The 18,153-nt window shown below is 40.1% G+C and overlaps 1 protein-coding gene across 2 annotated transcripts in view; it reads right to left on the reverse strand.

Annotated features, from left to right (window-relative positions):
- Positions 1-18,153, reverse strand: part of DMXL1 (Dmx like 1) — a 102,331-nt gene that overhangs the window by 73,340 nt on the left and 10,838 nt on the right. For both annotated transcript variants that reach the window (XM_056847834.1, XM_056847833.1), the window contains exons 2-7: positions 13,632-13,757; positions 10,417-10,494; positions 7,920-7,998; positions 3,866-3,992; positions 2,750-2,816; positions 655-830 (exon numbers count right to left, since the gene is read on the reverse strand). In XM_056847834.1, the coding sequence (XP_056703812.1) occupies positions 655-830; positions 2,750-2,816; positions 3,866-3,992; positions 7,920-7,998; positions 10,417-10,494; positions 13,632-13,757 (653 nt within the window). The remainder of the gene's footprint in view (positions 1-654; positions 831-2,749; positions 2,817-3,865; positions 3,993-7,919; positions 7,999-10,416; positions 10,495-13,631; positions 13,758-18,153) is intronic.

An 18,153-nucleotide genomic window follows, 5' to 3' on the forward strand; every position in this document is an offset into this window, starting at 1 on the left:
TAAAAATATGTATTTGCTGACAAAATAATTCAATTTTGAAAGGGCAAATCAATCAAACTTACAAAATTAAAGCTCAGTAAAAATAATTTAATGCATTCATGGCTAAGAGAAGATGGAAAAAATGACACACTGAATGACAATGAGTTTAATTCACATTAAGTTTAAGGTCCTATAAATCTAGAAATTATCTTATGCTGGTAGAATTGAAACTTGCAACTGGCTAGTAGAAAATAAAATCTGGATTCAGACTGAACATGACAGGATTTTCATTTCTTGTCTCTCCCTACTGCTGAAGCTCAAAATGTTGTTCCTGGAGATACCCTTCCCCAACAACACCATCGGGGAGGAGGCAATTTGAGCTGCAGTAGGTGGCGGGAAGGCAAGAAAGGCACACCTCATGGACAGAAATCCTTCCATCCGCAGAAATGCTCTAGCAGATGCAAGCCACCAATAGTGGACACCTGTATAAAACTAAAGGTAATCTCACCACAATGTTAGGATTAATAGCTTCTAAAAGTGAAACCTCCTTGGCTCTATAGTTAATAATTACTGTTAATACTAGCCAGGGTGGGCACAACTTTGAGAAAAGCCATTTAAACTTTGGAAGTATTAGTTACATGAATGTATGAAGAACCTGAAGGAGTCAGTCCTCACCGTGGCATATATTTACTCGTCTTTCTCCATGAAAATCCATTAACAGACCGAGGGTGAACCAAATAAATAAATGAGAAATCTACTTCCTGTGCAATAGGTTCTGGTGTTGGAACTTGAGGAGAAACTGCTGATTTCCAACTATCAGTATTATACCACACCTTCACGAGACAATCATCCTAGCAAAGAAAAATACTGGTATAGATTAATGTTAACGTTGCCATATCGTCACCATTTATTCTTCAACTGATACTAAAACATAAGGCAATTTTTCCAGATGCTCTTACTGCTTTTAAAAGATTATTTCACCATGTGAAAACTGACAAGGAAATCACTTTGAAATGACACCTATACACCCAAATTAGCCCATGTATGCTCCCAACTGGTGCAGACCCCTCATTTGTCAGAATATCTAATAGTAAATAATATATTGGTTGTACTTTGTTATGCTAATGAAAGGAGCAAAATGGGCCCACTCAGAAAAGAAAGAACTTCCTATATATTTAGGGGGCTTCCTGGGTATGCAGTAAAATATGCCTTTGTAAAATAACCTTAATGTGAAAAAAAATGGCCTGACGAGGACCAAATGTGCTCCATGAGCAAAGAATATTGACAGCAGCTCTCAGTTAAAGAAAAACACATGGGTAGGTTTAGCCTGCTTCATCCCCTGGCACCTTACTGAATACTGGAACGGGAGTCTTTGAGAAGTGGGATGGGATTTCCACATTGTTTTTCCTTCCTACAATTCCTTAAATACGCTGAGAGTGAGGGCCACAACCTGCTGTTTTTCATTCTTCTTAACCAGTGATCCGAATATGCTGGCTCTGCTTGGCAGCCAACCATCATTTTATGCTGTGCCTCTCCTCAAATCTGTTTGGAGCCAGGTATTAGGGAAGATCAAAGCAGTAAGGGACTCTGCTGTGTTTCACTGATTGCTGTGCTTTGAAGACAGACGAGATCCTTCTGTTTCCTAAAGTGTCCTGCCCATGCCAGATTACAGAACAGGTGATTTTTAATTTGCAAAATAACACACAATAAAATTAAATTTGCCATCTAACTTGTGCTCTCTCTCACTCCTGTTTCACATTCCCATTTCATGTGGCTGCTTTCTATAAGGGCTCTGTAGAATTTGGGAATGAAGGCATTCTAAACAGGCGAACCAATATATTTATTAGACCAACTACTTGCTAATGATGAATTGTTTTCCTTAATGAGGCTCTCATATAAGCTGTATTTTCCCCTAAGTGGTCCTCTGTAGCCAAATGCATCAATTTCAAAGAAAGCCTTTGTCCTTCGAAAACAACCATCACATGAATATGCTTAGCCGTCACATGGGTTCATGATCAGTTGCTACAGACTACTCTGTTATTGGTGTGTTATGCTCATGCATCATGTATATTTATGTTTAAAGCATAAGAATTGTGAAGCCAAACATTCAGCAAAAACATTGCACAGAATGGTAAATTAGTCGTCTTTACATCGGAGATTGTTTTGTTAGGCAAAAAGATTAACAACTTATTTTGGTGAGAAATGAGACATTACAGTGTATGACTTAGTCTTCCTGTTGTTAGAGGAACTCTTCTTCCAAGGAACATTATATCATCACAACAACCCTGAGGCATAGTAAGCTGGGTTTGTACAAAGCCCTAGCATTTAAATTCAGGTTTCTAAATGCCAAGTCCAACCTTTTATCCTCTGGTAATACTGTGTAATGACTGAGACTGACAGTCCACCAAAGGTAAAATTCCTTCCCTCGGTAAGTCAGACTTTAGCCCCTGTGCAAACTCAGAATCTTTTGACTCAGTAGACCACAACATTGCACTGCCCTGTATTCAGGTTATAAGTGAATGTGTGTTTCAGAGAAACTACTGGGCTAGTGCTACACACTAATATATCAGATATTGTGTCCAACTTCTATTAGAAGACAAGACTTTTAATGTGGAGCAAATGAAAACAGCACTAGTAAAAAATCTGCCAGGAGCTACATTTTTATGTCAGGCAGGCCAACTTGTGAAAGACACGATGAGTTACGCTGGCCAATTTAGATTCATCTGATACTTTGAAATGCCATTTCAAAGCAGACTAAAAGCTTGTTTACCTTCCCAGCAGTAGCAAAAAATTCTCCATCTGGTGAAAACTTCATTAGATGAACTTGAGAAGCAGTTCTGTAGAAGAGCAAAAAACCAACATATAAGTATTACTCAAGAGTGTAATGAAAATGGCGTTTAATATTAACAGAATTGGAAAATAACTTCCTTAAAATTCAACTATCCTACTTGTCACCAGATAATTAAACCCCATTACTGGTGCAGTTTCGGAGTTCTCCACTAAGCTGAGATGGGAAAGTAGGATCATCTGGTCAACTGACTTACTAACAACAAAGTCAGAACAGGATCTACAATAGCTAGGACTATTAGAATATACCTATATTGTGAATGTTCTCCCTTTAGGCATATGATTTCTAACATTTGCTTTTGAATTTTTCATCATCCCTAAAATGTTCACATAATTAACTTTTAGGTTCAACATACAAGCATGTGCCTCAAAGGTTTACAGTATCACAATGTTTAGAAAAATCTTCTGAAACTACATTTTAGTGCTTAGCCCGAGAGTTTGCATTTTTTTGTGTTTCTTTAATGTGCTGGAATTTTCTGACTCAGATATTTTTTTAAAAAGAGAGGGTGCCAGAGACTCAGGGACTCAACAATATATTCATGGAGCAAACTGTGAACTTTCAGAAAGTTTTATCTGAAAAAAAGAAGAAGTTTAAACAGCCACAAATAACTTCAAAGGAAATAAAGCCCCTCACAATGTGTTTCTGCTATTTGACATTAAGATTTTTGTTTTTTTAAGTCATCTGCCTGTTAATACTGATGTCTAATTGTTAATTATGCAGTCATGTGAACTCATGACCTAAATGCAGAAACCTTCTAACGCTTTTATAAAATGTCTTCCACCCTTGCCTTTTTGGCACACAAAGGTATATTGTACATATACCACCTCGGCTACCTGAAGGCTAGGTGTAAATTTTGGTAGGAAGGAAATCTCTTATTGTTAAACCTAGAGGCCAATTTAAAATAATACAATGTTTGTTCAACACATAAACGCAATGCAATTTAAAGCATGTTTACAGCATATCAGGACTACTGTTCAAAATAAGGCAACACTCTAAAGTTTAAGAACATAGGTAAGGTAATAATTATACGTTCCTTACTTGCATTGCCAAACAATTCTCCAGTCCTGAACATCTGCTTTTTCATGGTTTTCATCTTCTGCTGGATTTTCAAAACTAATATTGGACCATAGCTGCAGACAGTTGGAACCAGTCAACAGACGAGAGCCTACAATTTTCAGATTTGTACACAAAAGAAAATTAAATATGGTGGTTAAAGTCAGAGTATATATCTAAATATCTGCATCTGGAACCATCAAGTCAGAGAAACAACTTCAACTACTTATCTTGAAACAGTTCAAACACAACAATTTAAAAAGTTCATAAATAATGCTAAGTGAAAATGTACGTACATAGTAAAGTGGGGAAGACATAAGACCCTCTCAGCTAGCACCACCCCATATCAATTGTGTAATGCCTACAAAACAGGAAGAGATTGCCCACCATTCCACCAGCTTGCCATATACTTCAGAAGCAGTTCTGATAGCATCAACTCAGCAAAAGAAAGCCCGCCTTAACAGTCGTGTACACTATGAACAGTTATTAGTACAGTTATTGAGGTGATGATTAGGAAGTTAGTGGAAAGCATACACCTTTTTGAGCCTATGGGCACCTTTGAAATTCTGGCACAGTGTGGTCAATCAGAAGCTTTGCTGGGCAAAAGCCCCACCTGGCCCCACCCACTTTCTAAAAACACTTGGTGGTTGCCAGGAAAGGTATCAGCAAGCACCACACAGGAGACCCCTGATCTAAGGGAATGGTAGATTTACAGTGCATTCCTAAGGAGAGTTACTCCAGCCTAAACACATTCATTTCAATGGTCTTAGACTGGAGTAACTCTCCTTAGGAATGCACAGTTAGTGCTGCAAAGGAAGACATAATAATTCATTTCTGACACTTTTAGCCCACCTTTCTACAAAAAAGGACTAGAGAAGTGGTTCCCAAACTTTTGGGGGCAACCCCCCTTGGTTTCACAAATTCAACCCCAGCACCCCCTACCCTATAAAAAGCATTATTCAAAATAGGGGTTTGCATGACAAACTAAAGAAAATAACAATAAAATCTCAAAACAGTAATAATTAATTGAACATCTATTCAAAATCAAATTAAAGCTTTTTAGTTGAAATGTATCCAACAAAACTGATGAACTTGATCCAGTGGTACCAGCTCTTCAAAGTCTGGAAAGAAATTCCGATAGTTCCCACCAAATTTGCCAGCATGATGCCATAGCTTGATCTATTGTAAATTAGTGAACAACATGGTTGAAGGGGCGCACCTCTAGTGCCCCCCTGCTTCTTAGTGCCTCCCTAGGTAATCCCACCGCCCCCCAGGGGGTGGTACTGCCCACTTTGGGAACCACTGGACTAGAGGCTACAGATGGAAGCTAATAAAACACTGCAATAACCTGATGTAACCTGTAATTTTCCCCATATTATGTTAAAATTTGCTTTTTGGAGACTATGTTTATGGCACATAAATACTTTGCAAAGAATGAAACATTAAAATGTTGGAAATTAAGTTCAAACTGTCTAATAAAGGAGGCTTACATGAGTGAATAAATTTGAAATATATAAAACTTTCCTGTTGACTTTCATTTAATCTTGAAATTCAAGAAGAAAGTTAACTTACAAAATATCTGAGAGCCACCCCCCCCAATTATTATGGAATTAATACAAACAGCAGCAAAAGGAGTTCCAAGAAAACAAGAAAAAATTAATTATGGGCACGTAACAGAGGGGAGGGGAAGCGCTCTTCCCTCAGTTCTCCTGCTGCCACTGTGGAAAAACCCGAATACAGTGCATCCAAGCAGGCCACAGCCGGGGAAGGAAGGATGTGTGCCAGCACAGAAGACCACCCAATGAATAACACAGGTAAGTGCAACTTTGTTTTCATCTTCGTGGCTTCTGTGCACTCTCACATGGGAGTGTAACAAGCTCTATTACCAAGAAGGCGGGTGTGAGGCTGCTCAATGTAACACCGACTGCAACACCGCTCTCCCCACAGATGTCTCAGCCTCTGTGTCAACGTCCATGGAATAGTGCCTGATGAACATTAATGGGAACGACTGTGCTGCGAGTGTCCACGCTGGCACTGAAAGCAGCAGAAGACTGTGCCTTGGTAGAATGGCCTTCGCCGGTAACGGGCATTCCAACCTGGCTGAGTCATAAGCAAAGGTGATGGCTGTCAACACCCATCTGGGCAGAGATTGGGACAAAACGGTCAAAAGGCATATCCTCAACTCTTCCTTTGGAATCAGGGGCTAGGGTAGACAAACATAGCCAGGAATGATGTCTCAAGTCTATGCTCGACACCATGGTCCTGCTAGAGGTTTCAGCCACATGCCTAGCCGCATTTAACTGGTCTCTGCCCAGCCTTTAGCCCTCTGCCTGCAAAACCTTCCCCACTGTTTTCTTGACCTCTGGGAGGAGATCAATTAGTTGAACGAACCTGTCCCAGAAGAACATTTGGTATCTCCCTATCTCTGAAAAGCTGGCGATGGGCAGCACAAGGGCTCAGGAAGAGTAGAGTTCCCTTTCCAGGGGGCTGACTGGGATCCTGTTTTGTTTTTAAAGGCACAAACTTCAGTTACTAAGAAGTTTACTGGCAGGTGGCAATACAGAAATTCGGACCTGGACTCTTGGATCTTATAACTTTTTAAAATCTTTTTCACCAGGGCCAGATTAGAGGCTGGCCTGGACCAGTTAGCCAAAGCTAACTACCAACATCAAGCCACTTCCCCCTCTCTGGATGTTGCTTCTCATCTAAAAGATCTGGAAAGGTGTTCCTTGTATCCCAGCAACAGGGTTCGGCACCAAGGAGATGGCGATCTTCAGCGTTGATCCAGTGTCAGAAGCGACTTTGACGGGGTTCAGCTTCTACGCGGGGAATCCCCCTTTCCTCCTTTTTTCTGTGCTTATTAGGCCTTTCAGCACCTAACGCCACTGGAGCCGACTTTCTCTGTCCCGACTTCTCTGGTGGGCTTGGGTCAACGTTGACCACCTTTGACGGCAACAGAGCTGACTTCTTCAACCACGATCTTGAAGCTGACATATTTTTCTACTTTTTCATAGCCTTCTTGACCTGGGGTTCATATGCTGCTCTCTTGTCAGCAGGCAATGTCTCCTGCCTTGGCTTTGACACCGGTGGCGGCACTGAAGCTGTCGATGGAGATCTGGCCCTTACAGACTGCTCACTCAGCTTGTGTAAAGCCTTCAAGGTTTTTTCCAAAGGGAGGCTTTTAGTCCAGCTGACCTTTCTTGCCTGGCCTTGGGTGTAAGGAGCCCACAGGCTCAACACAAGGAGGGGATGTGACCCTCACCCAAGCAGAATAAGCATTTTGAACTCTTGTTATTCTGCACCATTCTGGTCCCGCAAGTGAGACATTTTTAAAATAACACCATACTGAGAAGGCGTTCTGATGAGCTGAAGACGTAAGTTTTGAACTCACAAATCTTGCTGATTTAAGAACAATCTGATGACTGAAAAAATCTTCCCTGAGGGAAAATTCACGAAGCTCGCTGAATACACGCCCTCATTCCACGGTGGCAGAGAGAGAACTGAGGGAAGAGAGCTTCCCCTCCCCTCCGTCACGTGCCCATTTGGGCGGGAAGAACTGTTGGCACTGGGCGCAAGTCAGAGAGGACAAAGGAAAGTGTTCTTAAACTACAAACCTTTCTAGAAGCTTGCTAGTTTCTTCTCTGTGGCTGACATGCACAAGCGCAGTTCCCACTAAGAAGAGCTATATATTTTCCCTGCATAGCAAGTTACAGTTTGGGGTGCTGATGTGGCTTGCTTTGTGAACAGCAGGGGAAAGGTATTCCCACCTGAACACTGCTCGGTAATGCAATATTTGCTCAAGCTGTCATTTTATAACTGACTACCTACCAAGCTGCCATTTTTTGAATGGTAGTTCTGGAGTCTCTTAAAAAATTAAGTACCTCCCACAAAACAAAAGTATGCACCCCCCCTGGTGTAGAGCAACTGAAAAGGAATAGGAAGCATTCTGCATAATTATGCCAATGCTGTTCCCTAAACAGTAATATGTGTCAATCAAAATGAAAAGATAAGAAAAATGTTTAGTTATTTTTGTGCTTACCTGTCGGGTCCCATGTTAAGTTATGTACCATATGCTCCAGGGAAATTTGACCTGATTTCTGCCACTGATATTGCAGCCCCTAAAACCAAAAGTATTGCATGAAATAATGTTTTATGTTGTTGGAAGACTTAAGCTCAAAGACTTACTGATTAAATCATATAAATTGGAACCAGACTAAACAAACAATTTAAAATGATTCCACTTTCCCACTGTTGACCTCCCCTCATGTTGTTCCTCAAGGTACCCTCTCCCCCAGGAGAAGCATTTCATGGAGATCAGTGGGCCACTGTGAGTTCCACCACCAATCTGAATCCATTTTAACTGAAAAAACGAGAACAAAGGTTTAGACTTCTAGATTAACTTATCCTTTGTTTCTAGAATGTACATAGACACAATTCACTCTTTTCATATAACTCCTCTTGAAATCCTATCCATACTTACCATCACTGAATCTACATCCAAATTTCCTATCTGTTAATCTTCCTTCCATTTTAGTAACAATTAAACATAAAGTTTCCATTAGTGAAACCTTCATAAATGCTCAGGAAATGGGCTAGATTGAACACTTCATAGATATAGGGCTATCCTTTGTCAGTTGATACGCTTACTGAAGGACCAGTTTCCATGGATAAAGGATTTGGATGGATTTCACAGTAACATGGAATAGCCATTAAAAAGAACTCAGGATTTGAATAACTAATGGCTTAGAGCCAGAACTGTTTACAGAATAGAGAATCTCCTGTTTGTGTAGACCCTCATCCCCTGGCTGCAGTCTATTCATGCAGTCTTGGATAGTTTTTGAAGCTTCACTGTCCCTCAGGTATGGCTTTTCAGAGGGTGGTGTGCAAAAGGCTTTCACCGAGTGAGGTAGCAGAAAAGTCCATTTAGTCCTGAGGATGTAAATCCATTCCTTTATATCTTCTAATAATAACTTGCAAAATCATATTCTGTTGACAACTGATGTGTTGTAAAGATGCTACACTCACAAATCACACATTTACTCTAAAATACACAGTTGACTGAAATAAACATGTTATGTGCTTTATAATAAACTCTTCTAGTCAATATCAGTGACATCAGTTTACAAGTCATTTTACCTAAGTAGCTCAATGGTCAAGTCAGCCAACTTGTTACCTAAAAAATTCTAGATGCAATGACCTCGGTTCACTGGTGTTGCCCACAATGCTTCAGAACAGCATTACTAAAATATGCACGACAATTTCAAGATTCTTGAATGATGAACAGAAAAGTGATCACAGTCACAACTTGACAGCATTCATTTAGTTCTGTCCCCCCTTTCTTTCTCTACAGTAGTTTAATATTTTGAAAAATAGACATGGCTATACTTTTTAAAAGTCTAATGGAACATATATAAGCCTGTTATCAAAACATGTAGTATTGCAGAGAGAAAACAAGAAACACAAGGAGGAATTAGGCGTAGAGGCAAATAATAGAAAATAAATCCTCTCCACTCCTCTTTTCCTTGACACCTGTTGTGGTAAGTCTGCTCCATGGAGCTAGTTTGCAAAAGGATTCACTAGCTATTATGCCACTGTTGTGATAAGGCTACTTAGTATATTTTGGCGTTATAATACGGCCTAACAGAGATGTATGGACAGGATCCAATGTGAAACAGCACCAGTATCTAGTGCCTGTTCACACAAAGCTTCTGTGGTTGATGACACCGATGCTGAACAGTCAGTCCAATGAGATCCCAGGGTTGATTTGGCCTTTTACACCATGTCCCTCTGCTTCTCACCAGTCTGAAAATTCCTCAGCTGTGGTGGTGGCACTGTACATTTGTTTAAGTCTCCTTCACAGAGACAGATGCGCATGAACACATGAAGCTGCCTTATACTGAATCAGACCCTTGGTCCATCAAAGTTGGTACTGTCTACTCAGACCGGCAGCAGCTCTCCAGGGTCTCAGGGGGAGGTCTCAGGGGGAGAAATATACTAAGTGCAAAAAGCACTTAGTGGATATTTCTTCTACGTGATGAATCACCTAAAGAGCCTTTGGTGCAGGTTATCAAGTGAGAGATGTTTGTGCATGACCTTTCTCAAACTCTGCCTATATATAAAAGCACACTGCAAATCTTGGTTATCTGTTATACAGTATGGTTGGTTGGAAAGCTTTTGGGGAAGGAAAGGAGAGCGACAGCCTTCCAAATTTATTGATAATATTTATATACTACTGTCTCAACACTGCTGATTTGTTTCCTGATAAACCACATAATATGAAAAATAAGCAGCATAAAATGAGTAGTGTTAAAATCTAACTAAAACAGCAGCAAATAATTAAAGCACAAAGTAATACATATAAGAGACCTGCTGGATCAGTCCAGCAGTCCATCTAGTCCAGCATCCTGTTTCACACAGTAGCCAACTTACTAACAAAAAATAACAAAAGTAACAAAAGTTTGCCATCTTTAAACTAATAGAAGGCCTGCAAGTTATTATGCTATCATTCAGTGAAGATATTAAGATGAATTACTTACAGTATGACAATTATGCTTCTGTTTCAGACACTGAACTGGCTCAAAAATACAAATCACATTCCCATAGGAGGCTGCAATCTAAAACAAACAGCATTTTAAAATGAGGTTATGATTATCTTCTTTTATTCTCAGGTTGTGTCACCTTCATTTTACAGTCAAGCTTTTTTATCATCACTAAAAAAAGTTATCACATAACTTAAAGGAAAATGTCAAGATGATCCTGAAGAACATAAGAACCAAAAAAAAAAAAAAGCCATGCTGGATCAGACCAAGGTCCATCAAGCGCAGTAGTCTGTTCTCACAGTGACCAGCCACGTGCCTCTAGGAAGCCCACAAACAAGACAAATGCAGCAGAACCATCCTGTCTATGTTCCACAGCACCTAATATATTCAGCATGCTCCTCTGATCCTGGAGAGAAAAGGTATGCATCATGACTAGTAGGCATTTTTACTAGTAGCCATGAATACTCCTCTCTTCCATGAACATGTCCACTCCCCTTGTAAAGCCTTCCAAGTTAGAAGACATCACCACATCCTGGAGCAGGGAGTTCCACAATTTAACTATGTATTGTGTAAAGAAATATTTCCTTTTATCAGTTTTGAATCTGTCACCCTCCAGCTTCAGCAGACGACCCCGCATTCTTGTATTATGAGAGAGGAAGAAAAGCTTCTCCTTGTCCACTCTTCAAACCATGCATAATTTTATAGACCTCTATCATGTCTCCCCTTAACCGCCTTCTTTCCAGGCTAAACAGCCCTAAGCGTTTTAACCGCTCCTCATAGGGCAGTTGCTCTAGTCCTCTGATTATTTTGGTTGCTCTTTTCTGCACCTTCTCAAGCTCTGCAATATCCTTTTTGAGGTGTAGTGACCAGAACTGTACAGAATACTCCAAGTGTGGTCTCACCATAGATTTGTACAAGGGCAGTATGATATCAGCAGTTTTATTCTCTATTCCTCGTCTAATGGCCAGCATGGATTTTGTCTTTTTTACAGTGTCAAATATTCTAATCTGAACTATTACTAGTTAGAACAATATCCCACTTTCATGAACACCTTGCAGAAATAATAATTAAAGTAACTCCTTTAAAAAAAATACAAAACAACATTTTAAAGAATATTTTATAACTGGCATAAAACATCAGTTATAGTGTATTTTCAAACAGAAACTCTGAGTAAATCTAATGGACAGATTCAAGAGGCAAAAGGGAAACTAGTATCAAAATAATCTTTATCAGACTGAGCAGCCCATACAGCAGAATGACCTAAAAATGCCAACTGGAATTAAAGCAGCAACTGCAAAAAAGCAGCCATTTGTGTTTGCTGAAAGAAAAGAAACAGATAATCGTATTTTCTCTGCTGTAACCAAAGAGGCATCCTATCATAAAGTCAAATAGCGCATTCCTGACATCTAAGGGTGAAAGTCCTTAGGAAGACAGGAAGGCGCCGAGCTGGCGTCTGGGCCCCCAGCACCAGCATCCAGGCAGCTAATGCCGGTGTTGGCTGCCCAAACACCGGTGGGAAGGCCTGGACGCTGGTTATGGGATGCTGACGGAGCCTTCTGTCGGCGTCCAAACGCTGTCAAAGGCTACGCTGAAATCCCAGGAGGAATCCCTTTAGGCAGCCTCCAAAGCCCTTTCGGCCTGGGAACGACCCTTTTTATTTTTTGTTGAGATAGAGATACGCCACCCTATGAGGGTTGCACTGATTTTTGGCACCACAGTGTCGACCGGCACAGGCATTCCTCCCATGAATTCCTCCCACTGACAATGTAGCCTTGGGGTCCCTATCGCTTAGTAAAAAAGGCATTATGTCAGTCACAGAGGCATTGGATTTGTATATTAAAAGGGGGGAAATATAGTGCGATCGAAGTTCCTCGTAAAAGCGGCATTCCAAAAGGGCATGGGCTAATGAGTCAATAGAGCCAGAAGAGCAAGGGCAGATCCTGTCCGAGTATGGTATATTCAGAATTCTGCCCTGCATTACCATAGAAGGGTTAGCATTCAATCTAGCCAAGCAAAAAGCTCTACAGAGACGAGGAGTTGTCAGATAATATGTATAGGCAGGCAGACCACATGGAGGGGGTATTCTGAAGAACTGGGATGAACAGACGCGACGAGCACGAAAAGTAGTGCTGTTATAATCGAGCTCTTTAATGCGGTTTTTAATTTTGGTAAAAGCTTCAGTTTTCCCAAGATCTAACATATCCTGCGAGAAGCCCAGCAACGACAGTTTCTCATCTAAGATTTTTTGCCATGAGGATTTAAAAGGGTCATGCTTCAGAGAAGCTAGGAACCCCTCAGTACTAAAGCACAGTTTAAGGTGTAGTTTAAAGGCGGCCAACCACGTCCTAGCTTCAAGTGACATTTGGCCAAACTCGGAACGAAGAGTAACGCCAGCAACACATTGAGGGACATTTAGGAGTTTTCGTAAGAAATGAAGCAGAGGACGATCTATAGATTCATTGATGACTGTAATCCAGATGGCAACACCAAAGAGGATAACTGGGGTAATTTTCAGGTTAAAAACCTGAATAGCCCCTGGAATATATTTGCCACCTTTGGTGTGAAACAAATTGACAATAGCACCAACCCCAGGTTTAATTTTGTTGGACACTGCTTTTTGATGGGCATTCCAATTTAGGTTATGGGAAAACAGAATGCCAAGGTAAACAAACTCCTTGACTTGGTCAACCTCAAAGCCATCTAATACCCAGCGAAAAAGAGGCATTTTTCTCCTCTTAGTGAAGATCATAATCTTAGATTTATGATGGTTTATTTTAAGACCTTCCCTAGAGCAGTACTCAGAAAAAGTTTGCAAAGATCTTTTCAAACCAATTCTTGTGCGGGACAGGAGAACTGCATCATCAGCATAGAGTAGAATTGAGGCGGGATGACTTGCAAGCTTTGGGGGATGGCAAAACTCTGAGAAATTGGTTGCCATATCATTCAGGTATAGATTAAACAAGAGAGGAGTATTCATGAAATAGCAGTGTCTACAACAAAAAAAAGCATTCTCTAAAAGCATAACTGGTTGGGTAATCAGTTAACAGTACCAGCAGGATTTTACAAGCAGATTTTTAAAAAGTTTACATGCATGTCCGTGTGAATATATAAAGTAGAGCTTTATATATTAGCACCCCACAGAATGATACTGAAAATACTCAATTCAAAAATCATACCAAGAAGCCACATTTAATAAAATTACTAATTCTTACCTTGCCTTGCTGCATAGAGCAATCCACACATCCCACTTGTATATTGCCATGTTTTGCTCCAGGAATTATTTGTAATCTTTCAAAGTCAGTCCCCAGTATCACAATATCACAGCCTGATGCATATGCCTACAAAAGAATGGGAAAGCTCAATATTTGTTTTTTTTTTAAAATACAATCAAGAGGAAAGCATATTTGGCATATTTTTTGCCAAAAATATGTTGCAAGACATTATATCATCAGAATTTTCTGCGCAGCTCAAGGATCTATTTAAATATACTATGACTGCTGCGAGTGTGATCTTAGCGAAGAAATGGAAGCGATCGCTCCTTCCAGATATAGAAGAATGGAAAGATAAACTAATGGAATATGCTATCCTGGCAAGAATGACCAATATGATAAACTCAAGTAATGATATGACCTTCGAGCAACATTATGAGAAATGGAAATTATGCTATAATTATGTTGAGGCTCATGACTAATTTCTCATTTTAAGTGAGAAATTAGATAATATTTAGTGATACAGCATCGTAATTTTAATCATATATTTAGACAACTATGTGGATTGTGGAGGCATTAAACAGTTACAGATGATGATAATTTATTGATTATGCTAATTGTACACATTGCCTAAACACAGAAATGCAAAGTAATGTTGTTTGTTTGATCTGCATTACAACTGTTATTTTATATTTTATTAATGGTATGTTAGATATCCTTATTTTCTGCTTTTCCTTTTTTCCCTTTTGTATCCCTTCATTATAATATAAAAAAGCAAAAACAAAAGAGGAAAGCATATTTGAAAAGTTACCTTGTCGGATTACACATTTCTCTAGTTATATTTCATCTGTTGGACTGAAGATCAAAGACACAGAAAGTGATTCAGAAAAAAAGTATGCATCCTGCAGGCCACTTCCATGAGTGACGTTGTCTTTAAGAATGCAATCCTAATGGGGGGTACTTACCCCAGGCCTAGGGATGGTAACCCTCGTGGAACTCTCTATTGAGTTCTGTGGGGCTAAACCTGCCTTTTTGCAAGCGTAACTTGGTGCCTGCAAAAAGGTGTGTTTGTGGGCCAAAGGGGCCCTGAGAACACCCCCTTTCACACCAGCCAAGACCAAGAAAATGCTGCCACGAAGGCTGTGCCAATGTCCAAGGCTCACACTGCCACATGGCTTCCCAGAGCATAAGTGCCCTTGTGCCAATTAGTGCCACTTTAGCCGGCGCAAGTGCCACTAATGCCAGCGCTGAGGTCACACCAGCTCATATGCCCTTTCACCCCGCCTCCTTAGGATTGGGCTGCCTATCAGCAGAAGTATATGTGTGTCTGTATACTGCACTGCATCATTATACCTTGTACAGTGTCAAAATTACCAATGCTAACAGTGAACAGAAGTAAGACACTATGAAGATAGACATGATCATATGCATGCAGAAGAAGCACTATGCATGATCATATGCATGCAGAAGAAACTGCAGCTGCAACACAGGGAAATAAAGCACAAGGGCATGTAATAAGTGAGGTACATTAAATAAACAGCAAAAAGTTCATAAGATTTGTTAAATCGTTTAAGCAATGGGTTATTTTATAACACATTTATACAATGCCACTTGACTGCATTAATTGACTAGCGATACCAATTGTGCTACCATGGCCACCACTTGCACCACTCAAAAAAAAGGAGGTAAATTTACTGATCTCTAAATGAAACAATCACCTTGATAATCCATTTCACTGTCCTGGACCTGCTAAAGCTGAACTTCTGTGCTGCTAACATGAAAAGTGTCACTTTATATGTGACATGCTTATTCTGATTCAATAAGTGATAACCTAGATTATCCAATTATTCCCTTTATGTGATTTCATAAACACACAACACTACTGGACAAATGCAAGTATCTACAGAATATAAAATAAAGCAGATGTCAGGCTTTGGATTTCAAATAACCCATTCTACATTGTTCTGTGTTCAATAACTTTCTAGAAGCCTCATTTTGTGCAACATGCTCCTTGTCATGCTGCTGTTTAAGACTACAAAGAAGAAGGTTATCAACTAGCAGCTATTAGCCATGATAGCTAAAATTGAAACTTCCATATTAATATCATACTTCTGATTACCAGATGCTGTGAGGACAAGCGATGAGGAGCTATACTTACTTATGATCTGCCTCTGGGCTTGCAAGGGCATTTAACTGGCTACTACTGAAGACAGGCTGCTTTAATCTGACCTGTTCTACCTGGACAATTATCATGACCTAATCGTGCAATACAACTTGCTATTACAATGATCACGAACTATTCAAGGACACCGTTTTCTTTATATAATCAATGAAATGAGGATGCAGTAACAGAAAGCAAGCTGGCAAACAAGCATTTTTAAAAACCACATGAACTGTTGTATTGAATTCACCCTTAATGAAAAACAACTATTTATGTACTCAAATTCCTTAAAAGAACAGCTTGATTGCATTATTTTATTTCCTCACATACTGCAGTGAAGAAACTAGGTTAGTTAGCTTACATGGGAATTTAGATGGATCCCACAACCTTGTCCAGGTATTTGTTCACAAGTTCTACTGACCAATCTGGTCAGCTGTAAGGGAGAAACAGTGTGTTCAGTCCTTGGTTCACCAGTGCCACATAGGTTCCCCTTCTCATTATCTCATTGGAGGAGACTGCACCACCCACAGTAAGCTGCATTTACTGTCATGATGATTTATTCTTTTCTGTAACCACTAAATTTGCTATGACTTACGGACTAAAACAATAAATTATTATTACTGCACATGATCTGAAAGACTGATGCTATGACCCATAAGCCCAGATCTTTGGGTTATGCTGAACTAGTCCTTTTGCTTCACCACCCACCTCTTATCAGCCATTGTCCATCACTCTTTGAATGTGGCAAGAGCCCTGCCTAAGCCTAACTGCTTACAACCAAATGGGGTTCACCTAACCTTTCCTTCTTCCTGCTCAGTCTATTGCCTGCTAGCACTACACCAACATGGCATCCAGTAAGAATGGCAGACTCTTTACAGATCATAACAGCTCCTCCTCTTTAGCATAGGACAGAAGGATAATACTGTACTGAGTGCTTGAGAAAGTTGTACTAAGGCAGGACCAGTGGATTTATCCAGCCACATTTTAGGGATACAAACCAGGCCACCCTTCTCACTTAGAATCAGTTTCTAGATTACAGTGGTTTTATGTAAAATCAACCTGGTGTTAACTTTCAAGAACCAAAAGCCAACTTTGCAACCAGAGCCAGTCAAGTGTGAATCATTCCTGAACAGTTTTTGTACAGGTTGAAATATCATTTTGTACAGGAAGTGCCAGGCTGAGTAGCTGGCATGTTGATGTACAGGCACAACAATGACAGTACATACCAAATTTTAACAACTGACAACCCTACAAACCAAAATGCCTCAGTGGGGGTTACCACACTTTGTATTCCCAGCGATGTATTAAGAGTTTGAAAACGTTATAAAGAACATTGCTTTAAAAGGGTTTTTGGATACCACAGCTTATAAATGGTTGGAAGACGTCTGAATGGGTGCCATATTTGCACAGTGATCAAAGTTGGCAAGGGCAGAATACTGCTCTAAACAAAGGCTCAGAATCTGGAATCCACCTTGTGTATTTGCTTGACCTAGGCTGTTACCGCACTAGGTATTCCCAACGATGTATCAAGAGTTTGGAAATGTTATAAAAAACATCGTTTTAAAAGGGTTTTTTGATACCACGGCTTATAAATGGTTAGAAGATGTCTTCACAGCTAAAGGGGCCAAACAAAGTGCGAACAGTATTTTTTATAATGTTTTCAAACTCTTAATACATCGCTAGGAATACAAGTGCGGTAACCCCCAAAGAGTAAGATACATTTATTAAAGCATTTGATGTTTATTTCTCATTCTGGCAAAATACTTGAAAAATACCCACTATATACATACATATTACTATGTCTGTCCTGTATATACACAGGTTCTGCTGAACAATGACTTGTTTACAGAACACAGCTGTCAAAGAACTCAAGCCTAATTCACCACTGATATTCTTTAGATTTCATAGTAGCCCCTTAGTTAACAAACTCACCATTATCCCCAAAATATAGCATTTCCCTCAAATTATCACTACAGTGTCTTTTATTTAAAAACATGTACTTGCTCCTCAACAAGAATATAAAGTTAGTTCACTACATTACAGAGAAGTGTAAAGCTACACTCCACAGAAAGGCTGGAGGGCCTTCATACTCTAAAACTAAACAGAGTACATTCGGGTCAATGCATAACATGCAACAATGTTTTGTTTAGGACTAACAGCCCATTCCTGATCTCCAAGGACGAAAGTCCATAGGAGGCCAAAAAGGGGCTGTGCCAGCGTTGGGGGGCCCCTCACCAGTGCCCAGGTTACTTATGCCATGATTAGTGGCTCCAATGCCGGAGGGGAGGCCCAGACGCTGGTCTCCTGTGCTGCTGTGGCAGTGCCGCCCGGGGAAGCCGGCTGGGCCTTCCACCGGCGTTCCAC

Source organism: Euleptes europaea, chromosome 4, assembly GCF_029931775.1.
Source record: "Euleptes europaea isolate rEulEur1 chromosome 4, rEulEur1.hap1, whole genome shotgun sequence".
Lineage (NCBI taxonomy): Eukaryota > Metazoa > Chordata > Lepidosauria > Squamata > Sphaerodactylidae > Euleptes > Euleptes europaea.